Genomic DNA, 21,944 nt, shown 5'->3' with positions numbered 1-21,944 from the left:
TGGCATTCTTCAGGCACCAGACAATAAGACTGATGGCCACAGGTGGCAGCTCCCTCCCAACCGTGTCTTGAGAATGTCCAAATGCACAGAGTCTTGTTTTAAAGGCCTTTTATATATTGGTCACATGGTGGTTAAAATTGTTTCTGTTTTGCTGTGAGGAAATATTTGGCTTGGTGTGATGTAGGCCTTGTGGGGCAGCTGCAGGATTTGGGTAGATGCCATTTTAGTCTCAGGTTGCACTCTCACATGACCTCAGCTGTACATGATTGCACTGCACAAGTGGACATTACGGTCTGGAAAAATTCCATGTCACTTTTATGAAGCAGTTAACTAATGTGCGGTCTGGTCGTGTGAATGAGATATGTCCTGTGACTGATTCTTGGAAACCTGAGTGTGCGAGCACAGTGAAAAACATCAACAGATCTGTCAACCCAGATAAAAGATTCCCATCAAATGATTTCTGATGGGAATTTTTTTTAATTTAGTTTGGATAGTTTGATTGGAATTAGCTAGATTAGACACAATATCCCTATCTACTTTATTAGGTCAAAAAGCACATAGAATCTACAAATGGTTTAGACATGAACCAGTGACACGGAGAATGATCCTGTAAAAGATGGTCTTTTCTCATTAGGTGTGAGTTTTCCTGGTTGTATTTTGCAGCTGGGCTGCAGGAACCTCTTTAAAGACATGAATATGAGACAGCCAGATGGTCCTCGGTGTAGACTATAACATCACCGTCCACCTCATTACATTGACATTGACCAGAAGAGGCTTTGTTTTTGTTGTTGCTTTTAATGTGCTAGAAATGTCCTGCAGGCTTATTACACATTCACATGACTTGTATGCAAGGATGCCCAAAAGTTCTTTTACAATGATTAATGCATGGTGGGTTTCTGTAAATTATGTTATTGTCATATTTATTAAATAAATATTATTTAGTATTTATTTAATCTTTATTCTTTTTTTTAATTGCCACCACACCTGATTTTTATTAACAAAGTGTGGAAAAAAAATCTTTTGTTAGCATGGTGGTCGGTCAGAGCAGCACAGCTTTTAATGGTGTTGAATTCTTTTGAACATTGAACTTCATGTTTGTAACTTATAATAGAACGAGCAGAGAGCAGAGATCTTTGAAATAGTTCTTCCTACTTCTTGTTGTTTATTTAAGATCATGTTGTGAGTCATTTCTGGAAAACAGTCAACCTTTTAACCTTCTTGACTTTTGGTTTTGTTGTTTCCTGATTCAAAAGAAAAAAGAAAAGCCTAGAGCTTCATTCAAGCCACATATGGAAACACTCAGAGAAGATGGGGAAAAAGCTTAAAACTGATTTTGAAATGTTTAATTTCTGAAGATATTGCTCAACATTTATAGAAAGTTTTTTAAACCTTGCATAGATGATGAGCAAAAAGTACCTTAATCCCTGTCTTGCGTAAGTAAGTGGTCTTTTGCTTTATGATCAACATCGTATTACCCAAGCACCAGTCTGAGAGAAAATCACACAAATGTGGCTTAAAAAGCACTCTGTGGCCCAGAACTGTCAGGCTGAGGCTTCCCTCTAATACTCTCATTTACACAGATCCTGTCTCTGAATACATATGCTAATCTACTTTCAGTGTGGAAATCTCTTGCTGCTGATTATAAGAAAAACAAAGGGGAAACAAAGGGGGAAAAGAGAGTTTTCACAACTAAGTACACCCTTACTGATTCCTTTGGAATTAAAAGGATAAGTTGCACCAGTGTGCTGCTAATCCCGTGCACTTGATTGATTAATGATCAGCAGGTGTGTCCATCTCTATAAAAGCAGAAGCTTAGGCAGTCTGCTGCTTTGGAGCGTTTACCTCAATCTTACCAGAAGTGGGCGTCCCTTCAAATTCACCCCAAGGTCAGACTGTGCAATGCTCAAAGAAATTACAGAAAAAAAACTTAAGAGCTGCGTCTCAGCTTCTACAGGCCTCACTTAGAATGTTAAATGTTAAATTTCATGACAGCGCAATTAGAAAATGACTGAACAAGTAAGTTGTTCAGGAGAAAGATTGCAGAGGGCTTAGGTTTGCAGAGTTGTGTCTGAACAAACCATTTCTTGACCAATGTCCTTTGGAGAAACATAACCCAAAGTGGAGGTGAAATACACAGCTCCACATTTGGCAAAAAACAAACTTAGCACATATGCACAAATGTCTCATACCAACTATTAGGCACTTGGGCTTGTTTTGCAGCCACAGGACCTTGGCACATTGCAGTCATTTAATCAACTATGAAGTCCTCTGTCGCCACAGTATTCTAGTCAGATGTGAGGCCATTTGTCTGACAGCTAAACCTTGGCCAAAACTGGGTCATGCAACAGGACAATGACCCCAAGCACAGCAGCAAATCTACAACAGAACAGCTAAAAAACAAAAGAATCAAGGTGTTGCAATACCCCAGTTCAGACCTCGGCCTGATTGATTACTGTGGTGGGACCTTAAGAGAACCGAGCATAAATGAATACATGCAAACCTCGGTGAACTGATGCAATGTAAAGAAGAGTGGCAAAATTTCTCTACGAAAAATTGTACTTCACTTCCACAGAACTGCATAGTGTCCTTTGAAAAAAGTTTTCATATGACTGTAAATATAAGCAGTGAAACTTGAATTTAAAAATATTTTTTGCACACTGAATAACAGCACATTTTACAGCAGATTGTATTGATCTAACAGAGGGGACAATAATTTCTACATTGAGGAAATGACCAAAATCTATCCTTCAACCGTTTTTCAATAACCACTCATTTAGTTAGGATTGCAGGAGAATTGAAGCCTATCCCAGCTGACACTGGCCCATTGCGGGGCTAACACAAATAGAAAGCAGATATCTTATGAACAACTGAGAATCACCAAAATTTACTGAACATGCATGCCTTACTTTTGTGTGAGAAGAAACAGGAGCAGACTGAAAAAACCACAGTGCTACACCCTGCACCAGTGTGTCACACTGAATGCTTAATTTAACTAATAATGGCATGCATAGATGGTCAATTTAATCTGTTATGCTTAAGTGCTTGCATGCACAAAGCTTACTGTGGATACTATACAGTACCATCCAAGATCACATTGTATATACAGTAAGATTCTATTTTAAATTAATTTTTACTTTAACTAATTTGTTCTGCTCACATATTATAGTTACATCTTATTTCCTATGAAGTATTTCGCTCATGATCCTGATGACTGAGACTGAACTGCAGAGGGGTTGTAAAATCCACAGTAAGAGCTAGTTGCTTGCTTTGTGTACAAGGCCCAGGTGTTTTTGATCAGACTGTGAAAACTGAAAAAAAAACCTGTACTTATTTATGTAAAACATCACCACAGATGTTTTCTCTAGTCTGCTATTAACAGTATAAAACTAATATGACAATGTTGACTTCCCTGGACAGTTCCCCTTGGCACCAAGTCAAGTTTAATCAGGCTCTGATGATTGGGATTAAATGCACAGTAGAGCTAGAACCATTTACCAGCCTTACTCATGATTCCCACAGTGAAACTGGCCAACATGAGAATCCTTCTCACTGTGAAATGACTCCTCTGTTGAGCCTTATGTATACACTGCTATTATAAATCACCAGTCCGGCTATAGATGGTGCACCAGTGGGTATTATATAATGTCCATGGCTAGTAATGCATTAAAGCAGGGTTGCTGTTTTTTTACTCCTGCATGTTCTTCAGCTGTTCTCAAACTCCAGTGTCACCCAGGGTCACAGCCTGCTGATGGAGACTGACTGTGACCTCAGACAGCTGCAGTCGCTCTCTCCGTTTCTCTCCCTGGAGGCTGGTTAGAGACTATAATATACACATCACAAGAGCATCATGGGAACGTGAGTAGTAGATGACATAGCCTGACACCTACGCAGTTCTAATCAGAACATATACAAGCAAAGTGGGCTGGTGGGGCTAGTATTGAAATCAGATGTACGTTTTAGGCTGTGTGAAGGAATAATAACTCTGTTGTTATTCTTTGTTATGGTCTGACCTCATTCTCATTCCATACTTAGCTAAGTGTCGCATTTTTCCCTGGGGAAGAACAAGGAATGGATCATTTTGAAGGAACTCTGATCATTTTCCTATTTTCCTTGAATTGTTATTGTAGCTTTATTTCTCTTTGTTAGAACACATCCAGAATCCAGTACAAATATGTCCAAAATTGTGTAGACACTCACAGGAGATTGTGAAACCTCGGAAAACCCATAAGCATGAATATACAGCTACAGTGCTTTGAAAATGTATCTGCCTCCTCCTTTCTTTCTTTGTGCACATTTGTTACTCTTACATATTTCAGATCATCAGTCAAAATTTAGTATTAGACAAACATAACCTGAGTAAATACAAAATGCAGTTTTTAAATGGTGATTTCATCTATTAAGAGGAAATAAACTACCTATCTCTGTGTGAAAGTGTGAAAAATCTTTTAGTCAGCAGTGATTTTCACTTTGGAACTCTATCATTGAGGCTATTTTTGTCCAGTCTTTTTCTCATTGTTGAAACATGAACGCTGACCTTAACTGAAACAAGTGAGACATGCAGTTCTTTATATGTTTCTCTAGATTCTTTTATGACCTCCTGGATAACACTCTAGCTCTTGGAGTAACTTTGGTAGGTCATACACTCCTGGGAAAGTTCACCACTGTTCTAAGTTTTCACCGTGGTTTGCTGTAGTCCCAGAGCCTTAGAAATGGCTTTATAACCTTTTCCAGACAGATTGATGTCAATGATTTTGATTCTCTGCTGTTCTTGAATGTTTTTAGATCATGGCATAATGTTTTACTTTTTGGGGTGTTTTAGTCTGCTTATATTTGCCATACACTTTTATTTAAGTGGTTTATTGAGTCAGCAGGTCTGACAGTAATCAGTCCTAGGTCTGGGTAGTGATACTGAACTCCGCTTTCCAAAATGAAAAATGAAATCCTCGTACAAAAAGTGTGTTCTATATTTACTCAAATGTTGTTTGATAATCTGAAACATGTAAATGTGTCAAATATGCAAAAAAAAATTATTTTAAAAAGAAAAAATCAGCAAGGGGCAAATACTTTTAACAGCCTGCGATTTTTTTTTTTTTCCCTCAAGGCTTTTCACAAGATTCTTACACCTGACTGCAGAGATTTTGTTTTCGTTCAGCCACAAGAGGATTAGTGAGGTCAGCCACTGATGCTGGTGATAAGGGTGGCTTCCAGTCTTCAAGTTCATCCCAAAGGTGCTGGATAGAGTTAGGATGTAAGAACATCAAGTTCCTCCAAATCCAAATTGAGAACACAAAAAATGTGAATATATTTTCCAAAATGTTTCTGTAAAATTGGGCACACACTGTTGACTTGGCTGCCACATTATTTGATTTTCTGTGATATTATTGCTACGTGAGACGATATATTATATATAGGCTGTAAGCAACACCAAACCAGATGATTTATTATTCTTGTTAGCAGTAGAATGAACCCTTTGAGATCCAATTCATAAGAAGTGATGACTGACTTAGACCTTAATTCAGTTCTTCTTCTCCTCTCAGCTGTTTCCTTTAGTGGCTGCGGCAGCTGATCATCTGCTTCCAACTCACCTAGTCCCTTGTATCTTGTTCTCCCACACCAACCCACATGTCCTTTACTAGATCCATGAATGTTCTCCGTGGTCTTCCTCTTTTCCTTTCCATGTTCAACATCCTTTTTCCAATATATCCACTATCCCTCCTGTGTCCAAACCATCTAACTTCAATGTCAGCAGCTGAGAGGCTTTTGACCATGCCACATACAAGTATGTATGGCACCTTTAGTCAGCACACAAAGTCCTTAAAGGAAAGGTGCTATAATTTGCACGCAGTGTTTCATGACAAAGATGTGATTGCTGGCCAGAAGCGCAAGGATTTAGACATCAGCTGTTCTGTCTCATAAAGACGAAAGAAAAAGAAAATTTTTCCTAAATTAATTTACTACTACCACTATTACCACAGAAAAACTAACGTTCACAAAATCGTCCCATTATTTTTATTCCCCTCTGGCTGTTTCCCGACAGGTGCCAGATCAGTGACATCATGCTCTAAATTTATAAGCAGATAGATGCAGCTCAGACTATAAAGGGTGCTGCTGGCATGACAAATGCATGAAAAATTCCACACATGGAAAGATGGAAAACGACTTGCGGTTTCCTGAGAGCAGAGGCCAGCTCGGCAGTTTCAGAGGGAGAGCAAGGGTGGGGGTGGAGGTGGGCTGGACTGCTAGTATTTCTGGACTTTTCTTTGTATATACAGTAATTTGTCAAGGTTGTGCAAACATTACAGAACAGCGTGGTTAACAAGGTCTGAAATCTTTTAAAGTTTTCATTGCAGTTTCAACATTTTCATTGCAATTATTTTAGCAATCATATATGCAATAGCACATAATATCATTTAATAATGCCTCCAAGGCCCTTGCACTGAATGAGATCATCATGTTCTACAGTTTCTTAGATCGTGGGGCATAATTTATTGCCCAGTATAAATCATCTGGTTTGATCCTGTCATTGTGTATTGTGTGTGTTCGCAAAGCTGTTTGAGCAGACACTATCTCCCAAGTGTATGTCCTTCATGGAGCGGAAACGGGTTTATTGTTCTCATTCCCAATTACACCCATGCTGCCAATTAGAGAAAAAAGCAGGCAATAAATCCTTTAGGGATCAGCTTCCTGAGTTGGTGTGCACGTTGGGATAATTCAGGCCTGGGTTTTGTAAACTAAGCCGAAGGAGACATGGGCAGCCGTGTCAGGACGCAGGCCAGTTTCACAAGGGCAGAAACTCTGTGTGTGAGTGAGTGTGTGAAGCAACACAAAAGCTACCAGGTTGGTCCACCACTCAGCTGAGAAGAAAAGCAGAAAGAAGATTGAGGAAGTAATGAGCCAGGAAAAGACACACCACTTTAGGGTCCCACACCAGGATGTTGGTGACTAAACAGACAACCGGCTCATGTCCACGTGTCTCCTTTTGTGTGTAAATGTTTACCAATCTACTGGAAATGAATGCAAACAATAACTTCTTCCTCACATAAAGCTTCATCGAATCTGGTGATCCACTTTGTACCTCAGTGTTCCTGCAAAACACACACACACTCAACTTCGAAGCCAAGAACATTTCCTCAGGGCCAGTTTAGATACAATAACTTCATAGGCTCTCGCAGTGGCCTTCCAAATTTCCCACATAAACCACAGAGATTCCAGATGTTGCAGGGAGGCAAAAAGTCTGTTCCTCCGCTGGGCCTCGAGCCCTTGCCTCCGCATCCTCAGGTTGACCAATCGCGTGGCACATCTCACATCACGCACTGTGTGTTTTTGCACTGAAGCAAGGCTACAGGCACCCATGCTGCTGGAGATTTAGATAGCCGTTCCCTTTTCACTTGTACCCAGATAACAAAAAAAAAACACAGCACGCTCTTAAAAGAAGCTCTGTCCTTGGGCGGTGTAGCACTGCAGCTTTCTTGTGGTTTCAGACCTGATTGAACAATTTGGCTCAGTAATCAAAGAGCAATAGCAGGCTGAAGCAGAGCAGACTTCCTGCATCCTCTCTGCTCTCTGGCTCACTGGCTTTAAAACTCAAGGGCCCACTAGGACTTGTTTGTTTCTCAGTGTGAAAACAATACCTGTACTGTACATCCAGCTTATCATGGTTGATGAGTTGAGCAGAATTTTTGGCAATAGGCTTGGCGATTCCACATGTGCTTCATTATGAAAACTGTTTGAGGGACAGAGATAAGTGGGCTCTGCCCCCCCCCCCCCCCCCCCACCCCCCGATGTTGTTAACCTAACTTTGTTTTATAAGCATGTGGTCTAGGAATTCCCAAAGTGGCAACTCATAGGTTGGGAAATAATGTGGTTTACTAATCATAATAAGGAGTTTCAGATCTCTGAAAGCCAACTGTAACAACTTCAAATGACTTTTGAGTGACTTCTGATGTCCTATTTGACATTTGTCATGGGAGGGGAGAGTACAAACACTTGCTGTGGCTTTAATTTTAAGCAGCTGTCAATTTTTACTTTGGTCTCTGTTAGCATTTTAACTCTGTCTTCTTGGAAAATGCTTATCCTGAGCTATAAACAGTAACTTCCTGTTTCAGTTTGTGTCATTAGGGCTAAGGCCCTGCTGAAGAAAACAAATGGGATTCAATGAAATGTCACAGTTATGTTTGAGAGGCATAAAATGTGCCTTTGTGTTGATGCCGTAATGCACCAGTGATAGCAACAAGTGCAGATCATGGTCCACTGACAAACTCTTCAAGCTATATTCAGTTTGCTTGTTTGTGTCTAGTTTTCACTTTCATTCCTTTTTTCTTGGTTAAGTTCACACAAAAAAAAGATTGACGGGTTAAATTATGCCTGTTCACAAGATTAACCTATTGCATCTCTTAAATGTGAGATGAGTCGCTATTGGCTGCATCACAGCACAAAAGTCAAAAGACAGCTTGTGTGTATATTTGAGATGCCGGCGACTTTGACAAAATGGTTAGGTTTGATGCCATGAGAATAAGAACCTCGTCCGAGATGTAATTTCTCTAAAGTAATCCCGTCAGCTGTATGCCACTGATTGCTTTGAAGGTACCATGGAGCACAAGCTAATAAACATTTTACATCAGCTGTTATTGAGAAGCAGTTATTGAGAGAGAAGTGTACCTCTGTGATTAAATCCTCATTGCTCTAATAGAAACCAGGTGCCCAAGAGTTGTGTAAATGTTTTCCCATGGATTTTTGTGGGCAGCAGAGCTTTAAGAGATTCAGACCTGACAGCATTACATGCTTTGTCATTCAATTAAACAATAGCCACATACGCTTGTCATGCCAGTTTTACATTCCTCAAGCCTGTTTTTACAAACTTTGACCCCTGTGGACTTACGCATCTACAGAAGCTTCATGGCATGGGGAATATTTGTATATGTTTTTGAGTTTTACCTCACTTATAGTTTAATTCAGGATGTCAAGTTATGTAAACTTCTACTGCAATAACAAGATATGAAGAAACATGAAAAATCTCAGTTAATCTGTTGAAGAAAGACTAAAAGTAAATGATCATCTATTTTGGATTTAATGGCTTTAAAAAGAACAAGCCTTACTAAAGGAAGAAACCATTACGTTACAACAGACGGCCCTTTTAAGAAAACAGAATTAGTGGCCACTTTAATGGATTGGGACCAAAGTCAGCCCCTCCTTCCTCAACCACATAATCTAAACCCAGATATACACCACATGTGTGGCTCTGCTGGAAAAATGAACTCGGCTTGGGAATATATGGTCAGGAAATTTATAGCACATGCCTGAGACAAGCCCTCAGGGGCAGGGATGGAGGTGGAGGAGCGATCTCCCCATTCCCTGTGCTTTGTTTCCATTAGGCTGGGAAGTGCAATCTCCCAGACATTTCAAGGGGGCCTGGTGTAAGACCTCCTGGCCAAGAACATGACCCATTCAAGGAGGAGAAATCAGTTTCCTCGCATCGGGGATTTTCCCACTACAGCAATGGGACAGCATTCCACATCTGTCACCAGACATAGGCACAGACAACGGTTCAAACTCTGGAACTGTTCAAATGCAGACATATAATGCATGAGTAAATATCAGTGTGTTTATCTGTTTGTGTTTATGAAGGATGGAGAGAGAGGGTGGACAAGGGAGAAAAAAAATGTAGTCCAGAAAGTACAGCACTTTTTCGGGGAAAACGGGAAAACGAGTGCTGCCTGGCCAAAATAAACAAGTGGGTGAGTCAGCAAAAGGAAAACATTCTCAAGCTGACTGATGTTTCCTCTCTTTGCATCTGCTATTACTTCTGCTGCCAAGGACTGCTCCAGAGGCTAAGTCATTGTCTAGCCACAATGATCCACAGTGTGATAATGCTCGTCTTTACTGTCCAAGTGGCTTCTTTTTAGAGTAAGTAGATTGCGTTTTTTCCTCTTTGGTGATTCATGTCAAAAGAGGTCAAAATCTAGTTGCTGTTCTTCCTCCATCACCTTTGCTCTTTAGAAGATGACAGGGTTGGTATTGTCTATCTGTCCGTTCTTGCCTTCTACGTCACTGAGACTAGAGACTCGTCCCTTGTTTACATTGCCAAGATCTTGTCTTCACTGTCCTTTTTTCAACCCGTGTCTACTACAGGTGCATCAAGATGGGTTCTTTGTGACAAAAATCATGTTATAAAAAACCTCCCCCAGAAAGACAACGTCAACAGCTGTTACTGTCTTTTGTGTTAAATTAGATATTGTGCTGTCTGTTGACATTCTGGCCTTTTCTCTGTGGGCTTCCTGGGTCATGTGACCAGTGGAAAACAAAGTGCTTGACTGGGCCTGACCCTGACCCTTTCTAAAAGACTCACAGGATCAAATGAAGCAGCTTCTTTACTGAAGTGTGTACGTGTGTTTTAGTCCTCCGAGCTACATTTTAGCCTGAGGTGAATAAGTGGTGCTGAAAATAGCACCACACTGATCACTGGCTGCGGAACAGGCCAGTGGCGAGCCTAAAAAAAGCATCTATATTTTCTGAAATACATTTCATTCCTGTCACTTGCTAAGAGTGACAGATCGCTTTTTATAGAAATACAGAAAAAGGATGTTACACACTGAGAAAACGGTAAATGTGTAAATTTTGATATTTTGCCTGGTTGGAAGTATTTGATGTTTGCAACATAAAATGAGAAGTATGCAGCTGTTATTGTTGTCATGTCAGATAAGCTAAGATCAGAGGAGTTCTATGGGCTCCTACGTGCAGTTTCTAACTCTCCCTAACATCGTATAATTTCACTTTCAAACAGAACAAATGGAAAACGGAGCCCTTCATTAATATTCTCAGCTGCACACACTTTGGTACAGAGATATCTCACTATGTGACCTTGCTATAATGTTTAAATCACCTGTCCTGCTCAGGAGAAAAAGGGTCTTTGTCTTTTATTAATTTCAGCACTGTCACATCAGCTTCATACTGAGAGGGCAAGCTGGGGTCAGCAGAGGTTTAGTTATTCCAGAAAGTGTCATCCTGTGTGTTTAGCATGGATTTAAACCTGTTACAGCAGCAATCCCAGCTGGTGCCCATGAAATGAATTCAGCTGATATGATATCACTGCATTTAGGTCATGCACTGCCTGAGCGAGCATACAATAATAGGAGGAAATTCCTAAAATAATTATGGTAGAACGATCATTGAAGCTGCTGTCTTCAATGGCAGCTGCCAGCTTAGAAGAGCTTACTGTGGTTATTCTTCAGGGATGACCTGATGTTTTCTTGCGTTAGTATTTTTGTTGCACATTTTTGTAAAAAGAAATTTATTTGTTTTTTCTTAAACATGTAACCTGCTCAGACCTACCTGGGGAGAACACTCTGAACCCATGTTAAGCTTTGAGTAATAGACCACATTGTCCCGAACAGAGGTGCAAATTCTGGTAACAGCTAACGCATACACTCATAGGCTATTTCATTAGGTGCACTTGTTTGGTTGCTCATTAACACAAATATCAAATCAGCCAATCACATGACAGCAGCTCAGTGCATTCAGGCACGTAGACATGGTCAAGATGACCTGTTGGACTGAGGTTAAAACTGAGCAACAGAATGGAGAAGAAAGTGACTTTGAATGTGGCATGGTTGTTGGTGTCAGATAGTCTGGTCTGAGTACTTCAGAAACTGCTGGTCTACTGGGATTTTTAGCACACAAAAGTATTTGGGGTTTATAGAGAGTGGTCCAGAAAAAGAAAAAATGTCCAGTAAGCAGCAGCTCTCAGGGCAAAAATGCCTCATTGATGTCACTGGTCAGAGAACAAATTCCCGACTGCTTCGATCTGTTATGAAGGCAACAGTAGCTCAACTATTCATTACAACCAAAGAATGCAGAAGACCCTATTTGAATGTGCAACATGCCAAACCTTGAAGCAGATGGGCTACAGCAGTAAAAGACCACACTGGGTGATTTTCTTGTCAGCTAAGAGCAGGAAACTAAAGCTAGAATTTTTGTTGATCAATCCAAAATCGGACAGTTGAAAATGTTAATGTTGCTACTTGGTCTGATGAGTCTCGATTTCTGCTGCGAGATTCAGGTAGTAGGGTCAGAATTTGGTGTAAACAACATGAAAGCATGGATCGATCCTGCTTTGTATCTATGGGTCAGGGTGCTGCTGTTGGTGTAACGGTGTGGGGAAGAATTTCTTGGTATACGTTGGGTCCTTTAGCACCAACTGAGTATCATTTAAATGCCATGTCCATCCCTTTAATTTAATTTGTAAAATATGTACACACACACACACACACACACACACACACACACACACACACACACACACGTAGAAAAATATTTAGTATACACATCCAGAAATGCATATACTATTATATATTGTACATATATTTATTAGTTTCAGATGTAGCCATTCTTGTATTTTGCTTGTTTACATTATTGTATTTTGCACAACTCTGTTGCTTGTGAAGCTCGCACACAAGAATTTCACTCACATGTGCTGTACCAATGTATCTGCACATGTGATGTGACAATAAAAGTGATTTGATTTGATTTGATTTGATTTGATTTATGACCACAGTGTATCCATCTTCTGAGCATCTTCCAGCAGGATGGTATTTCATTTACTTTGTCATCCACCAGATCTTAGGTAACCTTTAAGATGTGATGGAACATGAGATTTGCATCATGCATGTGGAAGTCTGTGATACTTTCAGAATTAAGGCAGAGGACTGAGGTAGCTATGAAGGCAAAAGGGAGTTCAACCTGGTACTAGCAGGGTTTGCCTGATGAAGACTATATGTGAGTTGTCAGTTATACCTAATAAAGAAAGACTGACTGTAAAGATAATACACAAATTTGTAAGTAAAATAACTGAATAATTATTATTAATCATCACACGCAAAGAATACCTATAATAGAGCATTTGTCTAATTTTGGATTTATTTATTTCAGTGCTATTTTTCTGGATTTTCATATTAGAATATTGTGACAGTACAGGAGAAAGTGATTGCTCGCTTGTGGATTCTGTCATTTGAGAGCCACGGTGTGTATTTGCGGTGTTGCGTGGTTTGTAGCTCGTGATGCCTTCAAGTGCCCTACGTAGACCTGGGCACCACTTGAAAATTGAACGAGTACAACTGTGGAAGCGTTAATCTAAAAAGTAACTTTGTATGCAAAGCGTTAACATTGTACACAATATTGTATTAACTGCTCAGCTGTAATAGTGCTGATAAGATGACAGCCAGCGTTACAAATGACAGAGTCAGTTTCACGATGGAGTCCAGAAAACTTTGCTGCACAAAATGTGTGTTTATGTTCTGAAAAAAATAAATATTAAACCGAGAACATATAATAAATGTGTCATAGGCTAATGTTGACTTCACTGACATGGGTTTAAAGGTAGCTAATATTTCTTCTACTGTACTCTATATACTGTAAACGTATTTGTTAAATGCATAAACTCATGATTCTATTTTATTCAAAACTGGGTTTTAAAATTATGTAATCTAACCACTTTTGCTCACACCAGCCCTCTAAGCTCCGCTGATTCTTTCCCAGATATTATGTACTGTTTCGCTGTAAGGATCTTATCGGTTCTCCTAACAATTTCCATGTTTCCCACGGTACTTGAAGGCATCACGACTACAGTGCTGTATGTCGATACACGCGCGCACACAAACACATCTGGTGTGAAGTGGGAAAGCCGCGCTTAATGCTTTACTGTCACTTTCTTACTTTTACTTGTCTTGCTGATTTCCGTTTTTAACTGGGGGGGATACATTTAATTCCCCTTGAAATGGTGACAACTTCGTTTGAAGACCGGTCACCGGAGTCAGGTTTGCCGCCACTATAGAAAGAACTTGAAGCCGGGAAAAAGGTGATTTTGTGTCGGGGTGTTTAAAGGGGTTTGTGAGATACCAGGAGGAGTTTATTATTATGTCCGAGTGGAGGATTTGAGATGAATTCTAAAAGAAGGTCAGCGAAACTGAAGCTCCGGCGGTCTTTCAGCGAGCAGCTGTGGAGCTCCACATCCAAAGCCTGGGATTTACTCTGGAAGGGTGTCAGAGAGCGGAGACTGGCAGGTCAGTAGCCCGCTTCAGGTCAGATCTTAGCCCGCGGTATAGGCTGGAATAGAGTGTCATCCACCGCAGCAGAGACTGAGGTGACCCCATCCTATTACTGGGAAGAGTTCTTTAATTCGTATATAATTCGTGTATAACAATTATTATTGTTTTATTATTGCACACTGATCAGAGTGACATTTAAAGAGAATTTAAGAAGAAAACACATTCTTAATGTGGTAGGCTATGAATTTGTTTTGTGTTGGTAGATTTTTTTTTTTTTGTCTAGACACTATTGATACTGTTTATCCTAAAAATTACTCCACGCGTGCATGTAGTCTGGTCTAATATTACAATTTTAAAAATTATTTTTTTAGTTGCGCTCAGTTGAAGGTGTAGGTAGTTAGGCAGCAAACTAAAAAAACTGTCTAATAAATGCCATAAACTTATAATAAATACAGTTTAATACCTTTCTGTAGGAGAGTTTTCCTTTATTAGCGTCGATTTTTTTTTATTACTTTCAAATGACAGTGGGGTCGCAAGGGGGCGCTGATAAGTAATTTCACCAGCTTTATGAAGTGAATGAGATTGAATGAAGCAATGTTTGATCTTATTTTCTGTCACATAATTTACGTTAAGTTATTATTGTGTTCATAAGAAATTGGTTTTCATTTGGTTTTCTTTCATTAGTTATAATGACTGTATTTCTGCAGGGTAACATTATTGTGCATGCTTTCTGTGCCACTGTCTTTGAGATTATAGATCACATTTTTTTCCCTTTACATTATTTGCTCATACTTGGCTCAAAAAAAAAAAATCCCAAATAAACCCAAACTGAAGCAACTTTGTGACTGCATTGAAAATATTTACACATAGGTTCTTTAACACCTTCAAAATGCATCTGCCTTTTTTGGTGACAACACATGTGTTGCCAAGAATTATTCAGTGAAAGTGAACTTTATTTTCCAAGTAATATCACGTATAGCATACATGTTAACTTTTTGAAATGCGTATGAAATTAACTCTATATGAGGAAGTGGCACTTAATGGCAAAAGAGATGGAAACATTTACCACAATAGGCACAGTTTTGTTATTGGTATGTTATGGTATTTTTTTTTTGCTTCTTCTAAGACTGTGTTACATAATGTGGAAAATGTTTAATTTTTAGAGTACTCTGGGATCGATTTAAGTTAATAATTTCAAGGTCAGTTTTTGTTGCACTGGTTCTCTTAATGGCCCTGAGAGAATTGCGTCAGAAGTGAACGTCAGTCATCTGTGCAGTTGCCCGAGTGTACCGCCAGGTGCAGTAAAGTGACCACAATAGCGCCTTATGTGGGGAAAACCACATGAATGACAAAACAGCTCTGTCTTCACTGGTGGATTTGAAGTGCTGTAGTCATTCAAATGGAGACCAGATGTTTTTATGAGTGTGCGCACAGAGTTGCATATCAGATCTGATCCATGCTTGGCTCAGCTGTGAAGCCTGTTTAGGAACGTCACTGGTGCAGCAGCTGAGTTTGCCAGTGTCTGGATATCTGACACATTAATCTTGCATTCTTTTCCATATGCAGCATGTGAAGCTGCTTATGCAGACACTGAACAATGAGGGGACAAATGCTGCATAGAGACCAGACCCAGATGTAGATGGCTGACATATGGGAATTGATTTGAATCATTTGTGAACTCTGTCTGAAAGTTTTTTCTTTTCTCTGTTTTTAGGGTGCTAGGTGCGGTACAAATTTCTATTTTTGGATATTTTCTTTTTTCAGTGTATATGTAGATAATGGTGCTAGTGAGGTACTCGAGATGGATTTGGTCTGTCAGCGAAGAACTTATGATGTCACAAAGAACTTATGTTGCGACAAGTGTGTTTGCACCCTAAAATACTAACGAACTGGCTAAAAGTTTAGTTTAATTTTTTAAAAATAAATTACACAGTATCTTATATTATGAAGATACATTTAAGGCCATTCTGCAGCAAACAAATTTAAACCAAAGCTTTAATAAGCCTTATCAACACCTCTGAGATTAATGTGTGTTCATTACATATTCAAACAAAGAGATGTGAGCTGCCAGCCTATGTAGATAAGTTTAAATCACAAACTTTTTTTTCATTATAAGGTGACAGTCCAAGGTTATGACTTTGAGACTTTGAGCCTTTGTCCAAATCCTAGACATTAATTAAACCTCTTAAACTGAATTTTTGTTGGCAAAGCAGAAATTTTCAAACTGAAAGTTTAGCTTTAAGTCAAATGCCTGATTTGATTTGTTTGGCTTATTTAGGAGCTTTGGAGTAAGTTGTGTTGCAGCCTTAGAAGTCAGCCGTAACAGTATTTTATTTGACATTTAGGTGTTGAAACTGAATTCTGTGGAGGAATACAAATATACAAGATTGCCTGTATTGTACAGTACTGTGACGCATCTATTACAGCTCTTAAAAGTGTTAAAATATTTGGTTTATTTATAAACTGAGGGTTTAGTGGTTTTCTCTGTCAATCATCACTTTAGTGAGTTGAGACGTTCTTGATCTATGTGTCCAGTTCTGATAGATTGTGGAGACATAGGCATCCTGGAATAAATAAATCCTGGATACTTTGGTCTGCTTCCTTATTTCCCAAGGGGTTGCCACAGCAGACAGATCTGCACGTTTGATTTGGTACAGACTTTACACAAGTAAGCCTTCTTAAAACCTCCAGTTTATCTGGGTATGGCATTGGCATTAGGGCTATCTAAGCCAGAAATCGGGTTTTTGTGTGTCCCCCAATCTTGAACTGGGGATCATTTGCAGATTATGCCTGGTGTCTAAACCCACAAATATTCCTTCTGTACTTAGCTTTAGAGCTCAAGCTTCAAATCCAGAAAACAGTTGTTCTTTTTTAGAATCACACCTGGCTGATGGGTATGCTAGATATTTGTTTAAGTGTCAATAAGCAGCTTTGAGCAACTGTCCTCCTGTCGTAATTTTATCTGGAAATTTTACCCCCAGCAGAAGCAAAACTTACAATTAACAAGCCAATGGTGAAATAATTGGTTTGTAGCATTTATATTGTTAAATTAACTCCCAATGACAAATATAGGCATGAAGTCTTGCTAAAAACAAAAAAAAAGCATCCAAGAGCTGAAGCGAGTTAAAAAGTTTAACCACCTCATCATATAGAGCTCAACTGGTCTTGCAGTATTTGAGCGTGATGATCATGCAGAGCTGAGTTCAGCAGTCAGAAATGTGGTGGCTCATGAAGTGGAAATCTTCTGTCACACTAGAGTTATTCTTAAAACTTAGCCACAGGAAACATAGCCACACCAGAAGCAAGACTGCCCAGTCCAGAATACATGTGTCTGCTGCTGAATAAAACCACATCAGACTAACGTCAACTAACTCAAGATGATTCAGAATACAAGTTCCCCTTTTGTAATCACACATGGCAGAAAGTGAGTGGAAAGCAATGAAAGTTTGACATGTATTAAAAGTCTGCATTATGGCTTGGGCCTAATAATGAAGTGTGATACTGCTGCTATATGTGAACTGGACATGATTCAAACCCAGTATCACATATATCTATTTTTTTCTTTATGGGGTATATAAACAATAAAAATCCACTTTGTGACATGGTAGCTATGTTGACAGAGCCTCTGTATGTTTTTGTGCATCTGTAATGTGAGTCTGGATTCCTGTTGTCATGTGGTATAGCAGTTGAGCTCTGAAACCCAGACAGTGGCGTGTTGAAACAAGTTTGATAAGGGCTGGAGTCACTGCGCTCCCTCTAAGGACAGACCACAGCCATTTCATCATGGCTTGCGGCATAAAGTTAAACACAAGGACATCTCTGAGTACACAGAAGATGTTGTAGCTCTTTCACGATCACCGCTCAGGTATTTGAGCATGGACGGAGACGGTGACACCATTAATCTCATTCACTGTCATTTACAAGATTGATTCTGTAATGTGATACGTATGATGCACTCAGTGATATACATCGTCTAGACAAAAGGGAAGAGAAATATGCAGAAATGTTTGCCCTCATTTTTTGCATCTAACACTTTAAGCCATTCTTTCACAACATGAATGAATGCAGGTGTTTGTGTGTGTGTAAAAAGAGGGGAAAAAAAAAAAAGAGTCGTCACCCAATGAAATCATCTGAATGGTGTCGCACCATCACCTAGTGCTTTTAAAAAAGCGAGAGCCTTGTATTAAACATGCCACTTGAGGGTGTGGGGAGGGCCATTAAACCCGGGAGAAGTTTATGAAAATGTGAAGCGGGCTCTGAAGTGTGCTGCTGAATTGTGGTCTTTGTGAGTTTAAGCTAGGGTGGATTATGCCAGCTAGTGAGAGGAACAGACAGGGGCTGTGTTTAACTTGGTCGCTTGCCTATTTCTGCTCTATTCACGTGTGTGGCGCCATGCTCACACTAAACAGACAAGCCTGTATGCTGAGGCCGGGACAGTCACTGGGAGAGTGGCAGGGGCCTTGATTGGCACTGGGTGTGTCTGCTGGTACCAAAGCATATTTCAGGTATTAGAAGGCTGTTATTTTATGGTGTAAACTGGCTGACAGAAGTGGACTTTAAAATCATAAGAATATATGATTTAGTTTGCCATTCCAAATGGAGTAAGTGACTTGCTTTTGAAAATATTTGAGATGTTTTTTTTGTTTTGTTTTTTAGCTTAGAGGAGATTCATTTTTGGTTTTACTTGTAAAACCTGAAAAGAAGGCGGAGTCAAAAAATCCAACCTTGTAACGCCGTTTTTATGCTGAGCTTTGTTTAGTTTCTGGAGGATATGTTTGGGATATTTTCCACAAAAAATAATCCAAATGAGATGTGTTTGCAATACTGGAAATAATAAGCTATGTGGAGTTGCCTGGATAGAGCACAAATAAAGTGAATGCACCGAACTGTCACCTACACTGCCCATACATTGGTGCAATCTAGCAGTTTCAAAGAGCGGCTAATATCTGATCCCACTGGGATAGGACATTTACCTTTTCACAAGCTTCTAAAAAGCTTTAGGATTGCAGGGGATGTGTTGCTCTGTCATTAGTAAGCATAAGGGAATCACAAAGAATGTGTTTAAGGGAGCATGTGATTGTTTATCTTTATTTTAATGCATTGTACATTGATTTAGCTGTTACTTTGTTACTGTCCTGGAATGTCTTACAAGAAAATGAGCTTGCGGAGTTGCATATGAATAAATAAACAAATAAATGGGGGGCGAGAGGGGGATTATATGCAAAAAGAAGTTGTAATAAGTTGTAGCGATTGTCCCATAAATACCTAATTTTTCCTTTTGCTCTACACAGCTTTATTTAAAGTCACAGTTTGATAGATGTCTGTTGGTCCATGGCAGAAAATGGAAAGTCATTAAGTCTTTGTGTACCAGCTACAACAGCTGCAATTATGAGGAACTATTACATGATAATAATAGTCAGATTGTACAAAAGTGAGACTAAACATTATTGTGTCAGGGAGATGAAGCCTTTAATTTTGATCATCAGAACTGATTAAAGTACTTGCTGGAGATTGATCTTTACTTTTCAGTTTAGTAAAGTGGAATTAGGTCAGTCGTGTTCCAACTCCAAGCTATTTTTCCTGTGAGTAGCTGACACTTTATAGGCAGCCTACTGAGAGCACTTCCTGTGACTGGCTGTTATGAGAGGCTGTTATGTGGTGGGTGTGGGTGAGCAGAAATGAGACTTCTCAAATGAAGAACAACTTCTCGCTCTCATTCCCGTTCCGTAGTTTTCTCGAAAACGACACCAAGAATTTCTCGTGCAGTAAATTTGGTGCCTGTGTGACCTGCAACAGCACAAGTATTGTTCTAGCACAGGGAGGGTCTGAAAGCCACTATTTTTGTAAGCCCTCCCAAACCCCTCTTCATCCTCTCCTGCTCTCCTTACTCAGTTCATAGGCATTCCAGTGGTATTTATATTTCCCTCCAGAGCAGGGGGAAGTTGACAAGTATTCACACAGACATTGGATTCAGCTCAGAAAGGTGGGCAGTACTCCCACTGCCTGCTTGCAATTGGTTTCATTGTGGTCACATGGCCTGCAGAGACAGGCTGAAGTGTTGGCACTCCTCCCCCCATAGCCTCCGCTGTGCCCTCCCTCTCTGCTCACTTTAGGCTTTTCACGCATGTATGTGAAGTTTTCTGTTGGTCAGACCCTGTGTGGTTGAGTGTTTATCAGCCAGGGGATAGGGGCTTATTACAGTTATGTTTTGGGAGCTTCCCGAGTCCACGGCCAGTGAGTGCCTCGGGAGTATGACCCCTGAGACTCAGGATATATACCTGAGAATGGACCATCACCGCAGACGCTCTGGCTACAGGTTGGGCAGGATTATTGCCAGGCAGCAACTACTCAAGAAGATTGCTGGAGGTAGGAGGCTTGTTAGGACAGAAGTGACAGTTCAGACAATTATTCAATTCTTTTGGTTGTTTGGTTTTTGAGTGAATTTGTCATTTTTCCAGGATTGAGAGGAATACTGACTAAGCGAGGTGGTAGTCAAAACATGGAGTGAATAAGTTCTGTCATGTGTTTGTGAATATGAGGCTGTGATTGCAGGATGATATGTTGACAAAGTAGTGTCTTGTTTTGATTGGGATAAGCTGATTGTCTTTTTCATATCAGTTTGTATCTCTATTGGTTTCTCACTTATTTCTAGATAAAAGTGGAATTCAGTGTTAACAGCCTTTTTAAGACACATGTACAGGACACCCGGAAACAGGGTGTGCTTGTGTGTATCGCTGCAGAAGAGAAAAAAAACTTGACCTTTAGCCAACAGGTAGTCAAGGGTGCAGAGGTGTTAAATAATTGGTATTGACTGACTATAACAAATACAGATAGGTGATAATCAATAGGGTCAGTTATGTAAGAAGAGCTGGGCCCACAGTGTAAACAATACATCAATGAATGTCTTGACTTGACAGGTTTACAAGCACTCCGTTCATTTAAAGATTGCTGCTTGTAACCAGGTGAGCCCTTCGCCTTCAGCTTCCTCCGGGGCCTCTAACCTCTTTCCTTTGTCTTTAAATACCTGGAGACTTAAATCCATTCCCCAGAGGCCAAGAAAGGGCATGTATAACAACAAAGACAACTAAATACTACGACTCCCGCTCCCTCATGCAGGTGTGAGCACTCTGCCGCTGGATCAAAGGGTGGCTGCATTTCATAACATAAGCTTCATTGCTAAGAAACTTTGGTCATCAGATGGTAACGTACAGCATAGTTCTCCTCTCAGTCACAGTAACAAGAGCGTGAGTCAGATAATGCAGCCTTGTGTGGATAATATTTTGTATCGCCGCAGAGGCAAGGGCAAAACACAAGGCTTGTTTTTGATTGTGATGATGTAAAAGATGCACAAAGGGTGCTGTTGGGTGGATTTCCCAGTACTGCGTGTGTGTACGCCTGTTTTCTGGTGGAAATCTTTATGATCTGGTGTGTACTGACGTGTGGCGTCATGTAACCAGACGTGTTGTTTTCAGATCACAGATGTCTAGGTTGACAGCAAACCAACATTGTGGGTCATCTATGACAAGGACAGAAAACATGTATGTTTAAAGTGCAATGTAAGATGCTTTTATTCAAGTTAAGTCATTTTAATAACAGGGTTTCTTTTTATGGGAGATCTTATTTGTCATGTTTTTGAGGAGTAGCTTGGAATTTTTAGTTGGAACCAGTGTTTTGTCACAATTAAGCAATTTTCCTGCTGTGACTTTTAAAAAAAAAAACTTAAAAAAAAATCTAACCAAAAAACAGTGATAAACAACTAAAATGCTTCTTAAAGGAAGTATCAGTTGTGTATCATCTTGTGCTCTTACACCAGTCTGAAGTGCTGAAGCTAACAGTGAAGTGGTATTTTAAAGCACTGGCTACAGAGCCACCGAATTGATCTTTGTGTATTGGCAGTAGCTGCTG

The 21,944-nt window shown here is 39.8% G+C and overlaps 1 protein-coding gene across 3 annotated transcripts in view; it reads left to right on the top strand.

Annotated features, from left to right (window-relative positions):
• Nucleotides 1–21,944, top strand: part of stard13b (StAR related lipid transfer domain containing 13b) — a 61,419-nt gene that overhangs the window by 15,607 nt on the left and 23,868 nt on the right. The window contains exon 1 of one of the 3 annotated variants that reach the window (XM_080888831.1): nt 13,668–14,054. The exons of 1 other annotated variant lie outside the window; for it this stretch is intronic. In XM_080888831.1, coding sequence (XP_080744957.1) covers nt 13,931–14,054 — 124 coding nt within the window. In that variant the 5' untranslated portion in view covers nt 13,668–13,930. Of the gene's footprint in view, nt 1–13,667; nt 14,055–20,127; nt 20,406–21,944 lie in introns of those variants that run through there. One more of the 3 variants, XM_080888830.1, reaches the window with a different exon arrangement.

The sequence above is a fragment of the Rhamphochromis sp. 'chilingali' genome (genome assembly GCF_963969265.1).
Source record: "Rhamphochromis sp. 'chilingali' genome assembly, chromosome: 8".
NCBI classification, from domain to species: domain Eukaryota; kingdom Metazoa; phylum Chordata; class Actinopteri; order Cichliformes; family Cichlidae; genus Rhamphochromis; species Rhamphochromis sp. 'chilingali'.
This window is presented reverse-complemented; position numbering and strand designations above follow the sequence as displayed.